At 38.6% G+C, this 20,878-nt stretch overlaps 1 protein-coding gene across 3 annotated transcripts in view; it reads right to left on the bottom strand.

Moving 5' to 3' along the window:
* Nucleotides 1–533: 533 nt before the first annotated feature.
* HS3ST5 (heparan sulfate-glucosamine 3-sulfotransferase 5) overlaps nt 534–20,878 on the bottom strand; it is a 210,751-nt gene continuing 190,406 nt past the window's right edge. For all 3 annotated transcript variants that reach the window (XM_074820749.1, XM_074820748.1, XM_074820747.1), the window contains exons 3-4: nt 6,930–7,068; nt 534–2,285 (exon numbers count right to left, since the gene is read on the bottom strand). In XM_074820749.1, coding sequence (XP_074676850.1) covers nt 1,355–2,285; nt 6,930–7,036 — 1,038 coding nt within the window. In that variant the 5' untranslated portion in view covers nt 7,037–7,068 and the 3' untranslated portion in view covers nt 534–1,354. The remainder of the gene's footprint in view (nt 2,286–6,929; nt 7,069–20,878) is intronic.

Here is a 20,878-nt window from a genome sequence, read left to right as displayed (position 1 = left end):
CAATGTATAAAGCATGAAAATACTCACTTCCTGAGCTAATTTCTTGTCAGTTACTGAATGGAAACATAAGCTATATGTTTATACCAGTAATAACAACACTGTGTTTTTTTGTTTGGAGCAGGTGCATGTGTTATCAGATAAAAGCAGAGGTATCACAGGTTTTCTTTGACTTCTGAAACATCACCAGCTTTCAGTGATGAAATCTCTATAACTCTTCTTCTAATCTTGTTTGTCTGTCTGTCATTTTGGTTTTAATGGCAGCTCTGCTTTTTGATATACCTGGTTACAGTAAGCTTTCACAGCTATTCTTTAGCCTCACGGGCTACTGCAACTGAATTAATTATAGCAAAGTGCTGCAACAGAACAGCAATAATGTTCTTGGAGGTATGCATTACACCAGATTCCCAGATGGATGAGTTTTTTAATAAACTCAGCTTCACTGCATGTATCAGTTTTCTCAACTGTCTACATGCATGTGATCTGTCTGGGCTAAGGGACCACACAGATGTACATCAAGCAAAGGTGAAAAGCTGTTGCACATATAGGTAATTTTAATCCATTCCATTTTTAAATACCACAATAAATTTAATTTTCACGATAAATTAAATAACCATATTCAGTTTACAAAATAGAATTACTTAGTGTGAAACCGGTATTTACAAACATTGTACACTATGTACACGATGTTTAGCTTTGTTGACACACAAGCATAGAACAAAAAATTGTTTGACCTTTTTTTGACACATGATTGACATGCTACAAGTGACACTATGGTCCATACAATAAAACAATAGTGCAAACTCACCACAGGAACTCTGAAACAATGTCGTTTGTATGAGATAAGATATTCATTTCAAATAATAAGAAAATAGTACTATCCATTCTCATTGTAAAAATTCAGCACTGTGTTTAAAGTGTCAGTATTCCTTTAGCAATATACATACCAAATATAGCCTGAAGATTATGCTTTCTCACAGCTTCACAGACTTTTGACATGAATTTTTATGGCATAAACTAACGTTCTGCTTAGATCAATAAGTATGTCACATAAACACTTCACTAAGTGAGAGGAACACTGACTCTTTTAACTGTGTCTGACTTTATTTCCCTAAATACCTCCTTTCCCTTTATTATTATATCTTAAAAGATGCAACTATGCTGACAGTAAATTTATGTTAGTTACTACTCTGTAGAAAAAATTGATCCCACCGTATATTTGGTCACACACTGCATATGTACACGTATGCATGAAAAAAAGTTACTTTGATAGCTGTGTCTATGAAAAGTGCATATTTTAGCAGAGACATTTATTGCATGTCTCAGGTGCAACAGAAAGTGTTGTATGAAGTTTAGTTTAGGGCCACTTAAATGTCCTCCCAGTGATCTGGTAAAATTTCTGATTGAAAGGATGAAAGAACTTGCGCAATTTGGTAATGACAGAGGTATCCACCTCTGGATGGATGCGTCCCTTGCTACCCGCCAGGCACTTGTTAAAGACAATGTTAAATCGCAAGCAGTAAAACCCTCTGGTGGCATTGAAGTATAAATTGTACTGACTTATCCTCGGAGGAAGATTTAGGAACTTCTCGACCAGCTGCAGTTCTGGCAGTGGTTCTGTGATGAGCCGGTCTCCATCCACAATATGAAACTGCTCAATTGGGAAGTATTTTAACCATCTCTCCAGATGTTTTGTGTAGATGCTGGTTCTCACCGCCTTATACTTAGTGTTCACTTCGCAGGTATTAGGATCAATAGCCAGCTTCTCAAATTTGTAGTAAGTTTTGTTCTTTCTTTCCTTACCTTCCAGCACCTGAGTGTAATCAGAAATAGCTCTTGTGGTAGGTTCCCTGACAATGATCAATAATTTGATAGATGAGTTCATTTTGTAAATCCTTTCAGGTACTTCCTCAGTGATAAAATACGCAGGGCTTTTCTCAATTGTTATTTGATGAGGGTAAGAAAAAGGCATTTTTTTCCGGTACCACTCAATCCCCTTGGCATAGTTCTCATCATTGTCAAAGAAGTGAATCTCTTGAGAAGCTTTGACCACTGCGGGGTGAAGGTTCAGCATCTCCAGTAGTGCTCGGGTGCCTCCTTTCCGTACCCCAATGATAATGGCCTTAGGAAGCTGCTGAACCAGATTGTGCAGTCGTATTTGTTCCTTGGTGGCATTGCCCTTTCGGAATTCGTGGAGCAGCCCTCGCTTGAACTGCAGAGCTCGCAGTGGGATTTCGTCCTGGCCACGTGGTCCAAATCGACTGTCTATGGGACAGAGGGGCTGCAGTCTGCAAGCAAAATAAGAGGTATTTGTAAAAAGAAGATATCTCTTGAGTCAAGTTTTCTGTATAAGGCAATCACAGTCTTGGAAACTTTTTGCAATGTAATGTGGTGTGCCCATCTTTCAACTTTTATTTTATTCTGCTAGTGATTAAATTGTTTGCAAATTATTTGATTATTTATTCTGGTATTTTGCTGTGATTTAGCTGAGTAACTCCTAACTCCACCCTTCTGCTCTTTGCAAACATAGGCACTATGTTTACTGTTCTCAGGGCTTCTTGAACTTTGCCTCACCTCCCACATTTCTCATTACTTTGTGATTGCTTTGTCAATTTTTAAAGCATTCTAAGATGAATTTTATTTGGTCATTTTGATCTGAAAATCCAGTTCATTTAAGCAATCTCTTTCCAACACTTTTCTTATTCTAGCCTGAATTATTTCCTGTGCTTCCCATTGTGTTGACTTTATTAGCTGATGATCCAAAGTTGGCCTTTCTAGTGAAGAGAAGCAAAAGGGATGAAAACCAGCTTTCTAGGCATCACCTTTCAATATTTTCCCTCGTCTTTAGAAGATGCTGGTTGTTTTCCCTGCGAATCAGAGTCAGAAAGACCTAAGTTCTGAATCAGACATGCTTAGCAAGGCACAGAAAGAACAACAAGAAAAGTTTTTAAAAATGCATTTATTGCATCATTACATCAATGCTTTTCTTATCATCAGTTATTCTCCCACTGAACCTCATTCTGTTCCTTACAGATTTTTCTTTTGCCCCTGAATTTTGGGCTATTCTTTTATATTCACCTGCAATTGTTGCACCTATTTTCCATTCTTCTAATGCTTCCTTCTTTAATTTGGTGTCACTGGAGGCAAGAAATGATTCAGTAAGAAGAATGTTAAAATTTTGCTACTACAGAACCTTGAATAAGTCCTCACCTCCACTCCTAAATCAGTGCTTTGGTCATTATGCAGGCCAATATTACACTGAGGATGAAATTGGTGTATAGAAAGAGCTTTCAAAGTCCTACAGAAAAATATCATTAATAATTTTGTGGAGCCATGCTCTCCAAAATTAAGGATATATAAGAACAAAGGTTGCCTAGGCAATTTTAATATGAGCTTGCTGTGCATATATATTATGATACGGTTCTTAAATTACATGGCCACATGCTATTATTTTTCACAGGACCCCTGCCTCAGTCAGTATACCAGATGGGCAATGCTCATTAATAGCTGTTTAGGTATTCAGTATTTATTCTGGTTTCTCAGCATGTGGCACCTCACTCATTTACTGTATATTATTCAAACCCTGCTTTCAGGACAGAATTATTTATTTCTTTATGGCTTTTCCATCCATCACTGCTTGTTGGGGTCTCTAATTTGACACTGATGCTAGGACAATGGATGGTTGGGACAAAGTAAGTTTGATCCCCCTGGCTGACCCGCTAGCTGTTTCCTTGATTATCCAGATGCTGAGAGATATAGTTTGTCCAGACAGAGCCAAAGAAACAACCCAGATGACAATTGCTGGGTTCACATGAACTCCAGCTAAGTCCTGCGGACTAATTAGAAGGTGTGATGAGAAGTGACTTCCTGTTGTTATTTCTTTTCTCAAGTTTCTAGTCTCTTCTTTGCCTTAGCTCTCTGCCATATACTGAATAAGAGCCTGCCTTGGTGGCAAAGCCTGAGTCATTGAAAGGCTGATGCAAACCTGCCAATTAAAAAAGAAAAAAAAAAAAAACAAAACACAACAAAAAACAAGCATAAAACAATGTCTTGACCTAACAGTGATACAATTTGGTCAGACTGTGGTGTGGCTGGTAAGACAGTCTCTGCAGCAGCGAGGTGGCAGTTAAATGCATAAGAAACAGAAGCTGCAATTGCTATCTCTGCTCATCTCTTCCCTCTCCTTCTGTGTATTTGTTATTTGTTTTCAAGCAATGAGGATTCCACAACAGCAGTTCCAGACCCATCTCAACTAATTTTATCTCTTTTGCTCAAAAAGACAGTTAGCACTGCCTTCAGTGTAACACAACAGCTTGTCAAACAGGGTGGTTTCCTTTAAAAGTAAATAAATACCCAAGATATCCTCTAGCCTAAGGGAAAAGATTGGATGTTGTTAAAAGTCCTTCCTCAACACTTTACATTTCAGTTTTTTCACTCTTTCCCCTTTCTTCTCCTCTCTCTAAACAATAAAATATATCCTTTAAAAGATCTTGGCAGTGGTGGTATTAAGCAGGCTGTCAGATCTTGGTGGTTGAATCCCCAGATGTAACTATTTACTGTTATATTGCAACATGTTAATATTTTTGATTCTGAGTCATTTTTTCCATTAAAAAAACAGTCCTTTGCAAAGAAAGAGTATATGGTATTTATTATATCACTGAAGTTGCTCTCACAAAACAGGTAATTTCTCAAACTGCTGCAGTAAAACTCCACAAATACTCTTCTTGAGAAAACACACCATAAAACAATTCATCTCAGAGAACCATTTCTGACAAATTTCAAAACAGCTAAAATAAGGCTGGACAATCTTAATGACAAGTAGCAGAGCTGTCTCTCCTTTATCCAGAATACTTGCTAATTTTCTTCCAATGGAGATGTCACAGTGGCAAAAGATTATAAGCCTGGTTCCAGCAGGAGCAGTTCAGAGCATGGAAATCAGGTGCAGAGGCTTCCCGTACTGTCAGTGAGGTAGTCAGGCAACTCAAAGACTGATCTAAATCTTCTCAAAATTGCCAGGCACAGAATCTGTTCGAGCTTCCACATGTGAAATGGCTCCATGCACTCAGGATCTGACGGAGGGTGGCCTCCCCAGGAGGGGAGAGCTCAGTTTAGCTCATTTTATGTGCTCAGTTTAGCTGACTCGATGAATCAGATAAGGTAGTGGTAATTTCCCTTCCGGCCTAAGAAAGCTCAAAACATTCTTGTTGAAGAGTCTAATCTGAGGCTATTAAATGTGGGTCATCCCCAGCTCTCTTATTCAAATTAGATCAGCATAAATTAAGCATAAATGAATCTGGATTTCTTCCTGAACAATTAGTTATTCCAAAGTCTATTGAAGCCACTCAGTGTCCTTTTACTGACAGATTCAACAAGTTTGGATTGTGCCTAGTGCCGAAGCAGAAGATCATTTCCAGTTAATTTATCTGTGTCTCATCCTTTCTAGTGCTTCTTTCTTTTCTTTTATAACAAGTCCAAATAAAGAACTGCTTTTTTAGCAGTGTGGTATTTTTCACACTGGGTAATGCAAGCAAATGAAACTAAATTTTACTGCCATTGGCAACATTATATATGAAACCAGTGGAATTCACTGCCGCAGGAGGTCAGTGAGTCAAATACTGTGGCGAGATAATTTTATAGCCATCAGTAAATTCTGTAGATGTGCAAGCATAGATAATAGCATAAGGTTAATTAGATTTCATGCCTCTGAGCATAAAATATACTTTTACAGGGACCAGTAAGGATTTCTGCCTTCATTCACAGAATCATCTTAGTCTCAGTGAAGTTTTCACCTCTGAAGTATTGGAGATGCTTTGACCACCAGGGTAAAGAAGATGTAAATTCTGGGGCTTAAGTTGCAATGCGCTTGGTCCTAGCTGAGTACATGGTCTCCCTTTTCCTCTGGAGTGTATTTAAGCAGATGAAGAAGGCACACAGTGACCTCAGACGGAGCTCAACATTACCTAACAATGGACACCAGCTGTTTTCAATTTACTTTCCATGCACTGCATACTCACAGAGCATTGTGTCACAATTTTGAACTCAACTAATGTTTTTCAGCATTTAAAAGAAGGACAGTAATAGAGCATTAGCACTGGCAAGCTGTCTACCAGTTTCTGAAAATCTTGAAGTCTTGTTTCATTCATTTCTTTGAAACAGCTTTTTTTTTATCCTGTCTTTGTGTAGCACTTACCAGAGCCATCCCAGCCATTTTGAAGGTGACAGAAACAGCAGTGTCAGTGCAGGTAGCACTACTGTTGCACTGTCATTAACCAGTCAAAACAGCCTGGTCAAAAGTGCCAAATACTCTTTGATTTCCTCAGCTGGATTTTCTACTGCTCTCCAGGAAATCACTTGCAGAGAAACCCCACTTATTTAGCACATTCAGCTCCAGAAAATACTGGCTAATTAACATAGTTAAAATTCTCAAACCCTGAAGCAACCTTTCAAGTGAAATAGTATTCAAAACTTGACGAGCTACTCTGCAGGCTCATACTTAATTTTAACTACCACTGTAGCACATTAATTGCTTGCTCATAAATTTAGAAAAGATGTTGTATAAATACATCATAACTGTTTTGCTGAAACTAGAGGTCAACACACAGATGCACACAGAAAAAATGAGCTACTGTAATGACATTTTTACTGGATGCTGTTTTATTTCTTCTCTGAAAACAAGTGTCAATGTGCTTAGAATAGAAATGGACAGGCAGAAATACTTTGACAGGGATGACCTGTGACTATTTTCCTACTCTTTTCTCCAAAGGGGAGGAAAGGACAATGAAAACCACTAATAGAATATACAGTCTTTCTGTCTTTTTATATATGACTAGACAGAAAAATAAAATTTAGAAAAAGAGATCAGACCCTTGAAGCAAAAACTTAGACAATCTTAGCCCATTTATAATTAAGAGAGCAGCTCCTTAATGACTTACCTATCCAAGCTCCCAACTCTGGCAACTAGATATAGGAGACTTCCAATAGCAAGGCTGCCTAGCACAAAGAGCTTCTGTCTCAGCAACGCCTGCTGTTTGAATAGCATGGCCCTCCATCAATCTTCAGGACTTCTTCAGTCTGCAGAGACAAGAACACATAAAACACTCATCAGAAAGCAATATGCAGGGTAAAGTTTAATCAGTTGTTGCAAGTGATTAAGCCACACTTGCAAAATCTTTTTGAACTGCAAAAGAAGTAATTAAAACTTTTTTGATTTCTACTGTTTTTCTGTCCCATGTGATAGCACCAGGCAATGTATCTGGGATAGGGTGGTGTTTCTGGAAGTGACAGTTCAGCTACACCCACCATTATTAGGGCTGTCTGATAGCCACACTGTAAGTCTTGACTGTATAGAGGCTTGTATTGTAATAGGATCTCTTGTTAGGTAAATATGTTTAGACTTTAAGCCCTTCAAAACCAGCCCGGGCTAGATTTCAACAGAGATTTAAATGCTCTGCTGCCAAGTGAGACAGCAGTAACCAGGAGTAAGTCTTGCAGGTCCTGTGTACAGAGTGTATGGGGGCATGTTCACTGTGCCTCTATTATTATTAGAGTGTAAACTGGAGAGAAATCTAAACCACTGTATTTTCTGATCTATGCCAGCAAGCCCATGATGACAGACCTGAGAAGCACGTAGCCAGGGTGGGCACAATGATGATTTTTCAACACTGGTGAATCCTATCGGCTCTCCCTGTGCTGGTCATCAGCTTTGACTGTTCCGTGGAGAACCTTTTAAGCACTTCATCTGCTTGACACCAGCCTTGACTGTCACTTCAAGACCTCATGGGACACAAACTGACATCCTTGAACTGAGCATGCCTATATCCCCAGATTTCTGTACCACCAAAGCATAGACTTAAATTTTCTTTTCTGGTGTTCTCCAGAGACCATCTAAAGCCCACAAATGATCTTTGCTTCAAATAATTTCCATATGAGGCAAGCAGGAGTCAAAAGATGTGACCTTGTGTCAAGGAGATTCAACCCAAATAACCAGGAGGTCCCTAGGTAAGGTAGAAGGAAGTGCTGAATAAAACTGTTTACCTTTAGCCTGACTCTTCCCTAGGCATGAGGTTTGTGTTCAGGACTGCAGACCTGTTTAGGACACTCAGAGCCGTGTGCATAATACCTTCTTACAAGAACTGAGGAGAAAGATCAACTTCTCCTTTCAGAGCACAGCCAAAGATGATGAGGTTCTTCACTCTGTACCAATCCTGGGCTTTCTTATAAATATACAGGAGAATTAAGTTCAGATCCTCTCACTGGATCAAGAGATGTAAAGCCATATCATCTACCTACCAAATTAATGCTTTAATCACCAACTTGATCATCTTGATACAAAAAACATAAATGTGAACTGGAGTCACCTGAACTACTCATCCATAGTCTCACTTCCTCAACCAGGGAATGCTTAATGTATTATGGAGTAGTTTCAACAGAAATTGTTTTTTTCTGAATTTTGACTGGACTTTGAACAATTTTTGATGTCAAGTTTCTTATGATTTACTACTAGCAAAGCTCCTTTTGCAGCTCACTTTCTTCTTTTCCAGCCTTAGAACTTGCATCAAGCAATGCTGGGATAGATTATTATAAGCATATAGCTATATAAAGAAGCAGAATGGGTAGTGAGACTGCAAGGTTTGCCTGGCCACTGTTAAACAGATCCTGCAAATGTTACTTTGTCCTGTCCATACTGTTAATTTTTTGTCCCAGAAAGCTCAAGGGTGGTGGAATAGTCATTCCTGAGCATATTTATTTTATTGCTATGGAGAAAGCCTTTCTAAGACCAGCCCATCATCTCTTGATAAAAAAGCCATGCAACATTGAAGCTCTTAGTCTGACTGAGTCTCTAACACACTTCTGGTGTGCTAATAATAATAACTCCTTATACAGCCAGGTTATAGCTCGGGATAACCTATCATACAGGATAACCTATCATAGAGAATATATTGCTTTTTACACAGATAAAAGCAACTCTATAATAAGAATTCTTAAATAAGATCCTTATTTCAACAAGACTCATAAAACACAAAGTAAAAGGAGTTTGCAATGTAAATACAGAGACAGAAGTATTATCATCCTTTAAAAAATAAATGAGGAGCAGAGGTACAGAGAGATTAAGTGATTTGCTCAAGGTTACAGAGAAAACCTGTATCACCAGTGAGATTCAGTGTGAAATATCTGAATTCTTATAAAGTACCTTAACTACCTGATAAATTTTTGCCTATTTTGTAGTATAATTTTTCTTAACATCAAAAAATAAACATAAAAAAGATATAAACGAGGAATTCTAGACATTGAGCAAGACAGAGAACCCATATCTGAAGCTGAATTATTAAGAAAAATGCACAGATACTATCTGTTAATATGCTACTTCTAATTACTCTTTAAATTATTTAATTTAAAAAAAAAAAAAGAAAAACAACATCACGATGATGATGACAATAGCAAATTTTCATAGGTTTCCAGTTTTAAATCCTTCAGTGCTGCTCTCTCTGAATAAAGGTATCACTTCAGCATTACAACAATTAGTTCTGAATTTCATCTCTCAGAAAACATATATATATGCAGTCCTCTATACATGAAACTAAAGTGCTGTCCCCATGTTCTCCCTTATACAGGCTCTTGGGCCTGCAGGACTCACTAAGGCTGTGGAGGTCATCAGGACATAATGAAATCAAATCAATGACAGGCTCTTTCCTGAAATAGATTCCACAAGGCCTCATGAGCTCAATATTAATGTTTGAAATAAGATTCAATGCAAAAACCCAAACCAAATCAACAAACCAACCAACCAACCAACAAAGCTCAAACCCAGACCAGCTCCATTTGCTCTGTGTTTGCACGTACCTGAGTACAGAAAACTTTTCCACAGAATGACAAGTACTAAACACCCACTAGAAATGCAAATATAACGTTATTTATTTGCTTTCATTTTTTTTATCACTTTCAGCATCTAATCTAAAGTCCATTGATGGAGTTTTATTCCAGAGAGGATATGACCTCTATAATACATTCCTCTGATGTTAGGTTATTTCATGAAAAAAAATTGTAGAGAAATAGTATCTTGGCTTCAGAGAAGGCTACATCTTGCAATGAATGTACTTAGATAGCTCTACGTGACAGAGGAGAGGATTGAAGAAACACTTCTATTTAAGCCTCAGAGTTAATATAACCAGAATGTGATTAAGGTTAAGGTCCCTAAGGCGGAAATATTGCTGGAGACTAACATGGCAACACTTAAATGAAATGGAAAGAAATGAAAAGGAAGAAATGAAAATTCTGGGACATGCTGTATGCTGCACAAAGTTTTCTATAAGGAATCCATACCTTTAAACTTAACAAGAAGCTGGAAGGCAAGATAAAATATAATCCAAAGTGACAAGATTTTAGCAGTTACTTGAGGTAAACAAGTGTGGGTTTTTTTTTTTAAATTTTGCTGTTAGGGGTGACAGCTGAACTGGCACACAAGCTACTGACCAGTAGGAGAAGGGCTGGGAAATCTGCAAGCAGAATTTTCCCAGTAGTTGAGTGCTAAACTTGGAACCTCCCACCAAAAGAGATGATAGTATACTGTTGCACATTTCCAGTGGGCTTACATCAGAAATATCTATCTTGAACGATCTAGTTAAATATGCATACGAGGAAAGTCCTTTCCTGGCTATCCAAGAGAGTCATGATGTGATGCACAAAGAACAAAAAAAAAAGAATTCACAATGTGGAATGCATAATTTCTAAAAATGAAGCTGTGTGCAACATCATGTCGAAAAAAAAAGTAATATGCTTTGTGATTTCAGATGCACAGCTAACTTGTTAGATTGACATGGTAAAGTTAAATAAAGAAGCTTCATTTAACACTAGAAAGTAGCCTTATCAGCGTATTGATGTGAATGCCTCACCTAAGCCTATGTTCCCATTCTTGCTGGTGAGATGACTGGGGTTATTGGGTGAATTGCCAAGAGAAGACAGTACAACTAGGTAGAATTCTGATTATAATATCAATTGAAAAACAGATGGACTGCTCCTAACAAGATGAAGTGATCATACCTAAAGGAAGATTTTGCATGTTCTAGCCAAATAATATGAATTTTTGGTGAACTCTTGTAAAAGTTACTTTTAAGTTCAAGTTAGGTCAAAGTCAAATGAGTAGGAGAAAACAGAAAAAACGACTAATAATGAAGACATTACTGATAAAAGTCTGAATTTGATTATACTACAAATTGTGCAGAAACACTGAAAGCAGAAGCTATTGCTACAATCACCTATTCCATATAAATAAACATACAGTGAGACAAGAATATCTCCAGGAACTTGTTTGAAAATGATCAGAAGGAAATTTTTGGACACATAGAGCAGAGATGAGAAAATGCTGTTGATAAATGAATAGCATGTGGTCGATTATGGAGAGAAGTGTAAGACAGAAAGGCAACATATAATCCTTTGGTAAACAGACTGAAGAGATACAGTCTTGATGGAGTGATGTGATTAATCAAAGTGAAGTACAAACCACAGGCAAATATCCACAAAGGACGCTGGAAAAAATAATAAATAGGAAGTGTTTATTTAGTTGAATTTATCCATCAGTTGACATAGATTTTTTTTGATTTTACACACCAGCAGGGGTCATCTGTTGACCAACAAATATTTGTCTTCATACACTGCAAAAAAAAAAAAAAAAAAGAGCTTATGTGGGATTTAAATACAGTGACTGAGAAAACAAGTCAGGGAACTGATCACTTGGCACGTTTCCATTTCTCTTGATTTTGCATTATGTTTCTTGAATGTTAACTACAGTTTCTTGCATTTGTCAGTGTGAGTAAAATTCATACAAATCAAGCACTTAGACTTTTTCTGGGGTGGGAAATCACATAACGTTTGGGAAAGGAGGGAATTTATCCCTCAAATTGTGTGCACCAGCTCATCAGCTCATGATCTTCTTCATGGTCTGGCTGGAATGATCATGCTCCTGCTCCTTCTTTTGCCTCCTCCAGGTCCTCTTCTTCCCCTTCTGCTATCTCACTACTAATGAACGTCTAGGCTAGTAGCAAGGAAAAGTTACGGTTCTGTTGTACTTTTTCCCCAGTACCTTTTGCTTCGATGGCTTCATTGCAATAGTGCTACTGCACCATGTGGACTGTCTTAAAGAGCTAGAATAATCATGATAAAGCAGAACATGATTTTTCATCAGAGAGAGGATTTTTCATTCATAATAACATTGAATAGCCTAAGAACAGACAAAATTCCTCTCCTTTTTGACACAGTAAAATGAAATGGGTAATGGGAACTGAAAGCTTTGAAAATCCATTTTTTCTGAGGAAATGGCAAAGTGCTGAGCCTGCAGACATGGAATTTGGATTATTTCTTTTAAATTTTCCTTAATGGTTCATGTTTTCAGTATAAGAAAGAAATTTAATTCTGATGAGTAATTGCAATGTTTCAGTTTTTTCTCTCTAGCATTAGAGTGAGACGGGATGAAATAAGATTAATGCACACTTGCTCAATTCATACTATGAAGGAAGAAAAGAAGGAACATGAAACCAGTTTGCAGATTCAGGTAAATATCCCTGTGTACTAAACATGTCCTTTTCTCCTCATGACTCATATTGACTGAAACAGTGGAGAAGAAAATGTCAGAAAAACTAATGGAAACAGTAAATGATGCAGATAAACTCCAACAAAAAGATTTCCTATAATCTTATGCCACAGCTGTGACAATAACTTAAAAATACCTTTTTTTGTCTGCTATTGTAGCGTTTTGACATTTAGGACTGCCTTTAAGCTGCCCTTGAAGCCAGTTCTTTGTGTAAAGAAGTAGTAAGACCCTTTCTCCAGAAAGGCTGCTTTACTCTGTGAGACCATCCACAAAATCAGCATCTGTATGTGGATAAGAAAACATATGTTCATTTCACTGAAGTTAGCACACTATCAGTGCTGAAAGAGCATTTGTGATTTGTAATCCCAAACCCATCAGGGCTGGCTTGGGTGATACACCCAGGTATCTGGGTTCTCTCAAGCCTATAAATAGTGGTAATGACTATTTATTTAGTCCACTGCCCACAGGACATTTAACTCCAGACACCCTCAAGGCTCATCTATCCATAGTCTTACGATCTCTAGGTAGCTGCTGTGTCAAGTGACAACAGTACAGAAGGCCATAACCAGCTCTTTATCACATTCTTTTCTCAGCCTGACCCCTTCTTTTTTTTGCATCTCACTGAAAGACATTGAGCAAGATGGTGTTGGGAAGAGAGAAACAACTCCAAAGCTTGCTATTGCCTTTGCTGTGCCCTGTGCCAAACAGATCTGCTGCCAGATTGACAGAGTAGTTAGGAATCTCAGACGCTTTGATGCCCTTGAGGTCTCAGACACATCTGCTTAGGAAAACTGCCTTATTGCATCTGAGCCGGCAAGGCAGGCAGCCGCGTTCTGCTGAATGATGACTAGGTTGCCGTGATCCACGCTTAGCTACAGAGCTCCAGGAATACTTCCAAGCACATAGATCTTAAAGGACTTCATTAGTCCAAAATACAGATGCCTGTCTCCTTGCCAGCATCCTGAGTATATTACCCTGCACTGCTCTTCATAGAGCATGAGATTAATTTGATAGGGTTGGCCCTTTTCTTTGAATTAATGGTGTTTCCCCAGCTACTTCCCTCCTTCTGAAATGATCACCTTCCTTGTCTACTCCATTCCTAGGAACGGTGGAGCTGATGATGCTAAGATAGAAAACCTGTGGAACTGCAATTCTGACTGTAGAAAGCTTATAATAGATACTAATTTCACAGTCTTCAAAAGAGAATATCAGTCTTGTTTCTTCCAGCTGGCACTACAACAGCTGCAACCAAAAATAGAAATCAAAAAAGAAAAGGAGATTGAGGAGCAAAATGCAGAGAAATGGAAGAGAGGGGAGGAATGGCTGCAAAAGTCAAAAGAGAAATCATAAAGGGAGGCCAATAGCACTGTCACATTAGGAGTAAGCAGTTTGTTTTTCAGCTCTGGGAGAGACTTAAACAAGATTATGAGTCCCGAAAGAAAGGTAAACAGGTAGATATCCAGAGCTTTCTACTTCTGTCCTTCATTTGGAGTCCAGTCTTTGTCATGAACAGTTTCACTGCACTGAGTGGGATATTAAGGCAGGGAGGTATTGCTTAATGTGATTTAGCATGAAACAAAATTACATCTTTTCACATACTTGTAATTTTAAAATGTGCTTTTCTACTACTTTGAGTCATGCTCGCTCCTTTTTTTTTTTTTTTCCTGGAAAAAGTTGCCCTTTCCCAAATAATACCATACCTGATATATAAGACATATGAAAGACTGAAGATTCTTTAATTAATTAAAACTGGCAGACAATTTAAGTTAATTCTCTTCTTAGCTATTATGGTGGCAAAATCTAGATGGCCTCCTGCAGCTCCTTACAGCTCTGTTGTCTGTGACTTTCCTTTAGAAAAGTAGCAAAACTGACTTAAATGGAAAACATTACTACGAGTCAAAAGCATTGATGGGGAAACTAGCAGCAAAAACTTAACCAAGCTGCAAATATATTTTGCTGGTACAATGCATTTACAGTAAAAAAAACCTAAGTAGATTTTTGCTTGTGGGTTTTGACTTGCGGAAAACAGACTCTACAACTCAAATAGAGTTATAAAGCAGGTATGTTTACTCCAGCGCTGGGGTGCAAGGGGATTTCTCCACAAAGCTTGCACCCCCACCTCACATTTTACCAAAAACTTATAGAGTGTGGATATACATATTCATTGGGTTACGTAACACAAACATACATATGCATGAGTAAGGCTGGGTTAGTTCGAAAGGCTGGTGTCAGCAGTTTATGTTATCTTTGCACCTACGCATTGCCTCCTGGTGGTCGTCTTCGGGGGTCTTTGGGAGGAAGGCTCGTAGTCTTTCTCAACTTGTACTTTTCCCCAGAGCATTCACAGATTCTCTTGGCCAATTTCTTGAATAACAAGAGTGTTTTTCAGCCGGTTTACTCATTCTATCTTATCTAAGAGAACCAATGGAACATCTACTATCCATATATGGCTATCTTTACTCATTACCAAGACCCAACTAGTTAGAGCACATCTGTTTCCCAAGGACAAAACCGTAATATTTTGCTGAACACTGCAGTTCTTGGTAGATTTTCACAGTAAACTGCTTTGTTTTGATGAACACAGTAGTTCTTGGTAAGCTTCCACAGAACAGTCAGGGCAAACAGGATTACTAAGCAATATTCAGAAATCATTATAAGTTGCTATAAGTAAATAAGTTGCAAAGTAGGTAATCATTTCCTTATATCACTTTTACTCCCCAGTGAGAAAAAATTCCAATGTATGAGATAACATACCCACTCACCCCTCTGTGCATGTATGAACATGTTATAAAAAAATAATTTGGGTGAGTCTGAACATTTTCTTGCAACCTAATCTTAGTCCTTGCTCCTCACTAGCTACACTGCTGCCAACCCCCATGCTATCTGTTCTGCAGTAACACCTACTGCCTGCATAGCTGTGTCTGCTCTGACTGCTAAACTGGAGTAAGCAGCAGTGATAAAAGTCCTTTTTCCTATTATTGATGCAAATGACCAGGTGCAGTGAGATGATATTGCAAAATACTGCAAGACAACTAAATTTGATGATGACTTCTTATGGTCCTGTTCTTCATCTTCTGTGACTCTGTGATCTGTTTCTTATGCAGCTTCAGCTTCCCCTCAGTGTCCTGTGGAGCAGGCAGCTCTTTCTTACCCACCTGCATATCTGTATGTGGTACACTTATTCATCTCTTCTCTTGTCCAAACTCATATTCTGGACCGCTCCATCAGTGATGAATAGACATCACACTGTCTACTATGGAGCACCTACATATGTTCTGGATTAGTAACATCTCTGTCTCCTTAATCTGAGACATATTCAACTCAGACTACTTTCTGAAACCTCATATGCAGACTAAATTTCGTAACTTCTTTCTGCATAAATACCCCAAATATACTGTTACATACCCATGTATCTAAAATTTTCCCATGGGTTCCCTTCACCATTTTATCCTAACTACTGCAGTGGTCTTTTCTCTGGCCTTCACCAATATAACTGCTCCATTCACATCCATTCTGAACAGGGCTGCAAAAAGCATTCTCTCAGCCTGTCTCTGACTACACCACATCTGTCTAGGCACCCTTTTATTTCCTTCCCACTTTGTCTGTCATACCTTCCTGTGTATTTTTATGGCTGGATATTTCATGGGGTTTCTACTGGGGAAACAGTGAGAAAGTGAGTTTAAAAACTTGACCTCAAAGACCACTTAGCTATTTTTCAGAATGCAAAATCTAGGTTCTTCCACTGTAAGTCCTGACCACACCACTTCCCTAAGTACTGCTGCCTATTTTAATGTGGAAATCTAAGTGAAAATACCAGTGCCAGTTTAACCAGGAACTCGTTACAATGCCTCCATGAGAGAGGGAGACCTGTTAACAGTTTTCTGTGAAAATGAGAGAGCTGTGATTTTCTGCTATGCATGTGTTTTAAAGGATGATATTACACTGCTATACTGGCCCGAGTGACAGCTCACAGCCCCCATCTGGGTGGAAAAGAAAGGGGAAACAAGGAGAGACAGTTCATGTCTGCAGCAGCCAGGTGTTAGAGAGCTGCATGGTGCTGGAGAGTTCCCCATAAATGAGCTTTCTGCTCGCTAAGCAGTCTTGCTTCCCTTGCACAGCCCATTCATCTTCCTCCCACTGGGCAGTGTGAGCTGTAGAAGAAACTGCTGTCTTGGGGCTATATTCATTCTCTTACATGTACCCAGCTTGGCAAATAGGCCTGCTCCATAGTTTTAAATAAAAAAAAAAAAAACAAACATAAAAAATCAACCAAAATATCTTTGCACATACTTTACTGGTCGGTCTCTGAGGCAAGAAAGATGGAAACAGAGAGAGGTGTGTGCTTTTGATTCTCACTGGCAGTCACACCTGAAATATTACAGAAGGGCTGCTCCTCTGCTGGCATGAGATGCCTTCTATCTCAGTCTCTTTTAAAACAACTTTTTAGAAAATACTTTTCAGTATACTGTTCATGGCCCTTATACTGATACTTGGTGGACTTAATCTAACTTGAGCTCCATGGAATAAAGGGGATCTAGTCCTTTCTCTATAGGTTCTTATGACTTAGTATCACTTTCCTAGAGATGTATTTATTTAGTTTTGGTTTGTTTTTTTTTTTCCTGACCCATCATAATGACAGTCACCACATGGACTGTCCATATTTTTGGATATAGACACATTTTGTCTGCATGGCAAAATATGCTAGAAATGATGTCACTAGAAGAGGCTATCACTTGTCTTCCACAAAGTTAGTGGTGAGTCAGTGAAAGAAGAGAGAGAAGCAATGGATCTAGCTAGATGTAAAGATCATGTAATTTATCCAGGAACTTAAAATAACCTCTGGCCTATGCAGTTCACGCTTGTAGTGGCCATTAGTCAAGATATCTGTCTGGTTTGGCTTTGCTCGTGATGCTCATTTACAGAACCTACAACCTAATATCTTTTGGGATAATGGGCTGGGTGGAGACTCAACACTGATTATTTTGTAGAAATATAGAAAACTAAAATAATTTGCAAAATTAGAAATATATTGGTTGGGTGAGAATTAACCCCAGAATATCTCAGTGTTTTCTTTATTTGGCTTTAAAATATACAAAACCACCTTCTCATGTTCTAAAGGACTTCATATCTAAAGCAACTGCCATGTAAGTATACAATAACTAGTTCTGTTTGTCTACAAAAATACAGGTCCTAAAGAGTCCTGCTTACAAATTGTGTAGGTATCAGAGTGAGTGACATCTTATAAATGTCTCAATAGATGGAAGGATTGATCTAATAATGAAAAGAATACTCACAAATAATTTATTTGTCATTTGGTGGGAGAAAAGAAGAGTGAATTATTTATTTGATCAATATTATTCAATCATCAATAGAACTGGTAGAATAATTTATAAATTTACTTATGAATAATTTATTCATCAGTTGATGGTAGGAGGAAATTAATGAAGTAAACAATATTTGAGTAACACTCAATAGGCTCTCAGAGGCAGACAGAACAACCAGGGTTTAATTGGTATCCTTAATCAGCAAAACACAGGGAGGAACTGAGGGCATCATAGAATGATTTGGGTTGGAAGATCATCTAGTTCCAACCCCCCTGCCATGGGCAGGGACACCTCCTACTAGACCAGGTTGCTCAAAGCCCCGTCCAACCTGGCCTTGAACACTGCCAGGGAGGGGGCAGCCACAGCTTCTCTGGACAACCTCTTCCAGTGTCTCACCACCCTCACAGTAAAGAATTTCTTCCCTATATCTAATCTAAATCTACCCTCTTTCAGTTTTAAGCCATTAGCCCTTGTCCTATCATTACATACCCTTGTAAAAAGTCCCTCTCCGGCTTTCCTGTAGGCTCTCTTTAGGTACTGGAAGGCTGCTATAAGGTATCTCTGGAGCCGATCCCTTTCGTCAGTCCCATCACAGCCTGTGCACGAGCACAGCAGATCACCAAAGGGCAGCTGCCCTGTTGCTGCTTCTGTAGCTTACTGATAGTATTCACCTTCTTTCCCATCTACCCACCCAGGACAAAAGATCTGCAAAGGTGCCCTGAGACTGCTGTGTGATTTCCTTGTGTCTTTGATGACCATGGGAAGCTGTTTGGAGATTCCTCCTCTGGTGTTCCACCAGCTTCTGCTGTGATCACTCAAGCCAGATGCTGCTCTCTCTGGCACGTGGCAGCAGAGGCAGCGGGTGCCATCGTAGCCTTTCAGCAGGTTGAAACTTGTCATGCAGCTGAGAAGCGTGCTGTGCTCTGCTTGTGTACTCAAGGTAGGAAGCAAAGGGTTTCCATCAGAAAGACACAGGACACTGTCCCCTGTTTCTAGATAGACTGCAAAAATAAAAATTAAAACTCCAAGGCATCTCAGAGAAAAAAAGTCTTAACAGTTTAAAATAGTTCACGTTGCATCCTTAAAGGGCAAATCATCAAGCTAGTCAGATCCACACTAAATTACAAAAGTCTGGTTGCTCAACTGAATTGTACTGTGCCTGAAATCAAGCAACAAATTGCTGACATGCAAAGAGTTAAAAATAACCCTCTTGCCCACCATGTCTTTTCAGAATACCACCTCACAGGCTTGTTACTGTGACCATCAAAATAATTTCAAGGCAAATCTTATCTGAACGTAATTTTTAGAGTTGTCTAATTTAGTAATATCTTTCCAATGTGGCTGTGTGAGGGGGGAGTTTCTTGCTATGTAATGTATTCAGAAGCACCCCACTGCCTTCAGATAGCATCCACTGGTTTGCTCTGAGTTTGCTCTACCGCCACTGAATGAATCCATGACAAACCCAGTCTGAATGTTAACTAAAAGCCTCAACAGAATACTGTTAATAAAAATCATCCCAAAATGGCTTTTGTTGTGTTATAATATCACATTTTAATAGCTGCCATAAAAATACAAAGTAGGCATGAGAATGTGAGCAGAAGGGTTTTTTCCTGTTTTCAATGTGCTAAGTTTAATGGCAGATATATGTGCAGTTTGGGACGAAAACAGATGCCCTTTATGAATAGACTAAGTGGAGGAATCAGCTGGCTTATGTTCTCTTCTCAACTGCTACCAGGATTTTTCCACTCTTTGTTCATTTCTTAACTATAAGCTGTAAGCACTGAAAATCAAAAAATGAGAGAAAGTTTATGAATTATACACAGTCACAGAGTTTATTAGCGGTCCGTGTTCACCCTCTTGGGACTCACTGGAGGAAAAGCTATGAGCAATTTCCAGATTTTCAGATGGGTTCTCCATTTCTTTATCTCATTCAGCTTTTGATATGGTGCATAAATTATTTATCAGGGCTACCATTATTTTGTTAGCTTGCGTTGTCCTCTGGCACCATGTCTGCAGAATGATATTCATTTTGCATTTGCAATTACTAAACTTAAAAGAAATCAGTTAATTCTTCCTCTATTCAGGTCACTTGTTTCACAGAATGATGTGCGAAGGACTGAGATGTGAACAGAATTTCATTTTGACCTTGAACCTTAATTACTCTTTTCATCCTGCCATTTCATCAGAAGATGTAACTAAAGTTTATGTAAGAAATATTTCTATTTTCCTTTCTCTTTCTTTCTTTTTTTTTAGGTGGGAAGATGGGATAGGAAATACATTTTTCCAGATCATAAATTCACCACTAAAGCTTAGTGAATTATGTGCTATGCTGGTTAAGTTCAGAGAAGGATCCTCTTTTATATACTTTAGGTCTGCCTCCTTGAAGTTAATTTTTGAGGCAGTTCATATCGTAGCTTCTCAGTTGCAATAACATCTAAATGGAACAGCTTCTTAACTACTTCACCTTACAGAGTGTAGAGGAGACACTAGTCTTTTTCCACACCAGAACATACCATATATTCTTAAACAAATGTTTTATGATTGACTTCCTCCTGTTTTACTCCCATAACATGCTTCCATTCCTTCCTGCCATCCCTCACACTGCTCTGCTGATGCAATTACCAGGTAGCAGGCTACCAGGCAGATTTCCATTTAAAAATACATATATAGGTAGCTTTACACCTAAACCAATATGCTAATGGACTGGAGCCAGATCATAGCTTAGCCTGGAGGAAAACTTATCCTCACTGTTTGGTACAAGAGCAGACTCAATTACACTAGTCCAAAATTATTTCCCCTCATGTCCGTGTGGCACATCCATTTCCTGCTCCTTCCCAGAGCTCCTCAGCTGAAGCCCCCTTGCAAAAAAAGAAGGAAGAAGAGGAAGCTCTAGTGGGAGAGGGCTTGTGACCATTTTTGTCCAGCTGTCCCTTATGCAAAGAAGACCCAGTGATATCTGCTTAAAAATCCACAT

This window comes from Strix aluco, chromosome 3, assembly GCF_031877795.1.
Source record: "Strix aluco isolate bStrAlu1 chromosome 3, bStrAlu1.hap1, whole genome shotgun sequence".
NCBI lineage: Eukaryota > Metazoa > Chordata > Aves > Strigiformes > Strigidae > Strix > Strix aluco.
The sequence above is the reverse complement of the archived record's forward strand: the minus strand, read 5'-3'. Positions and strand labels throughout refer to the sequence as shown.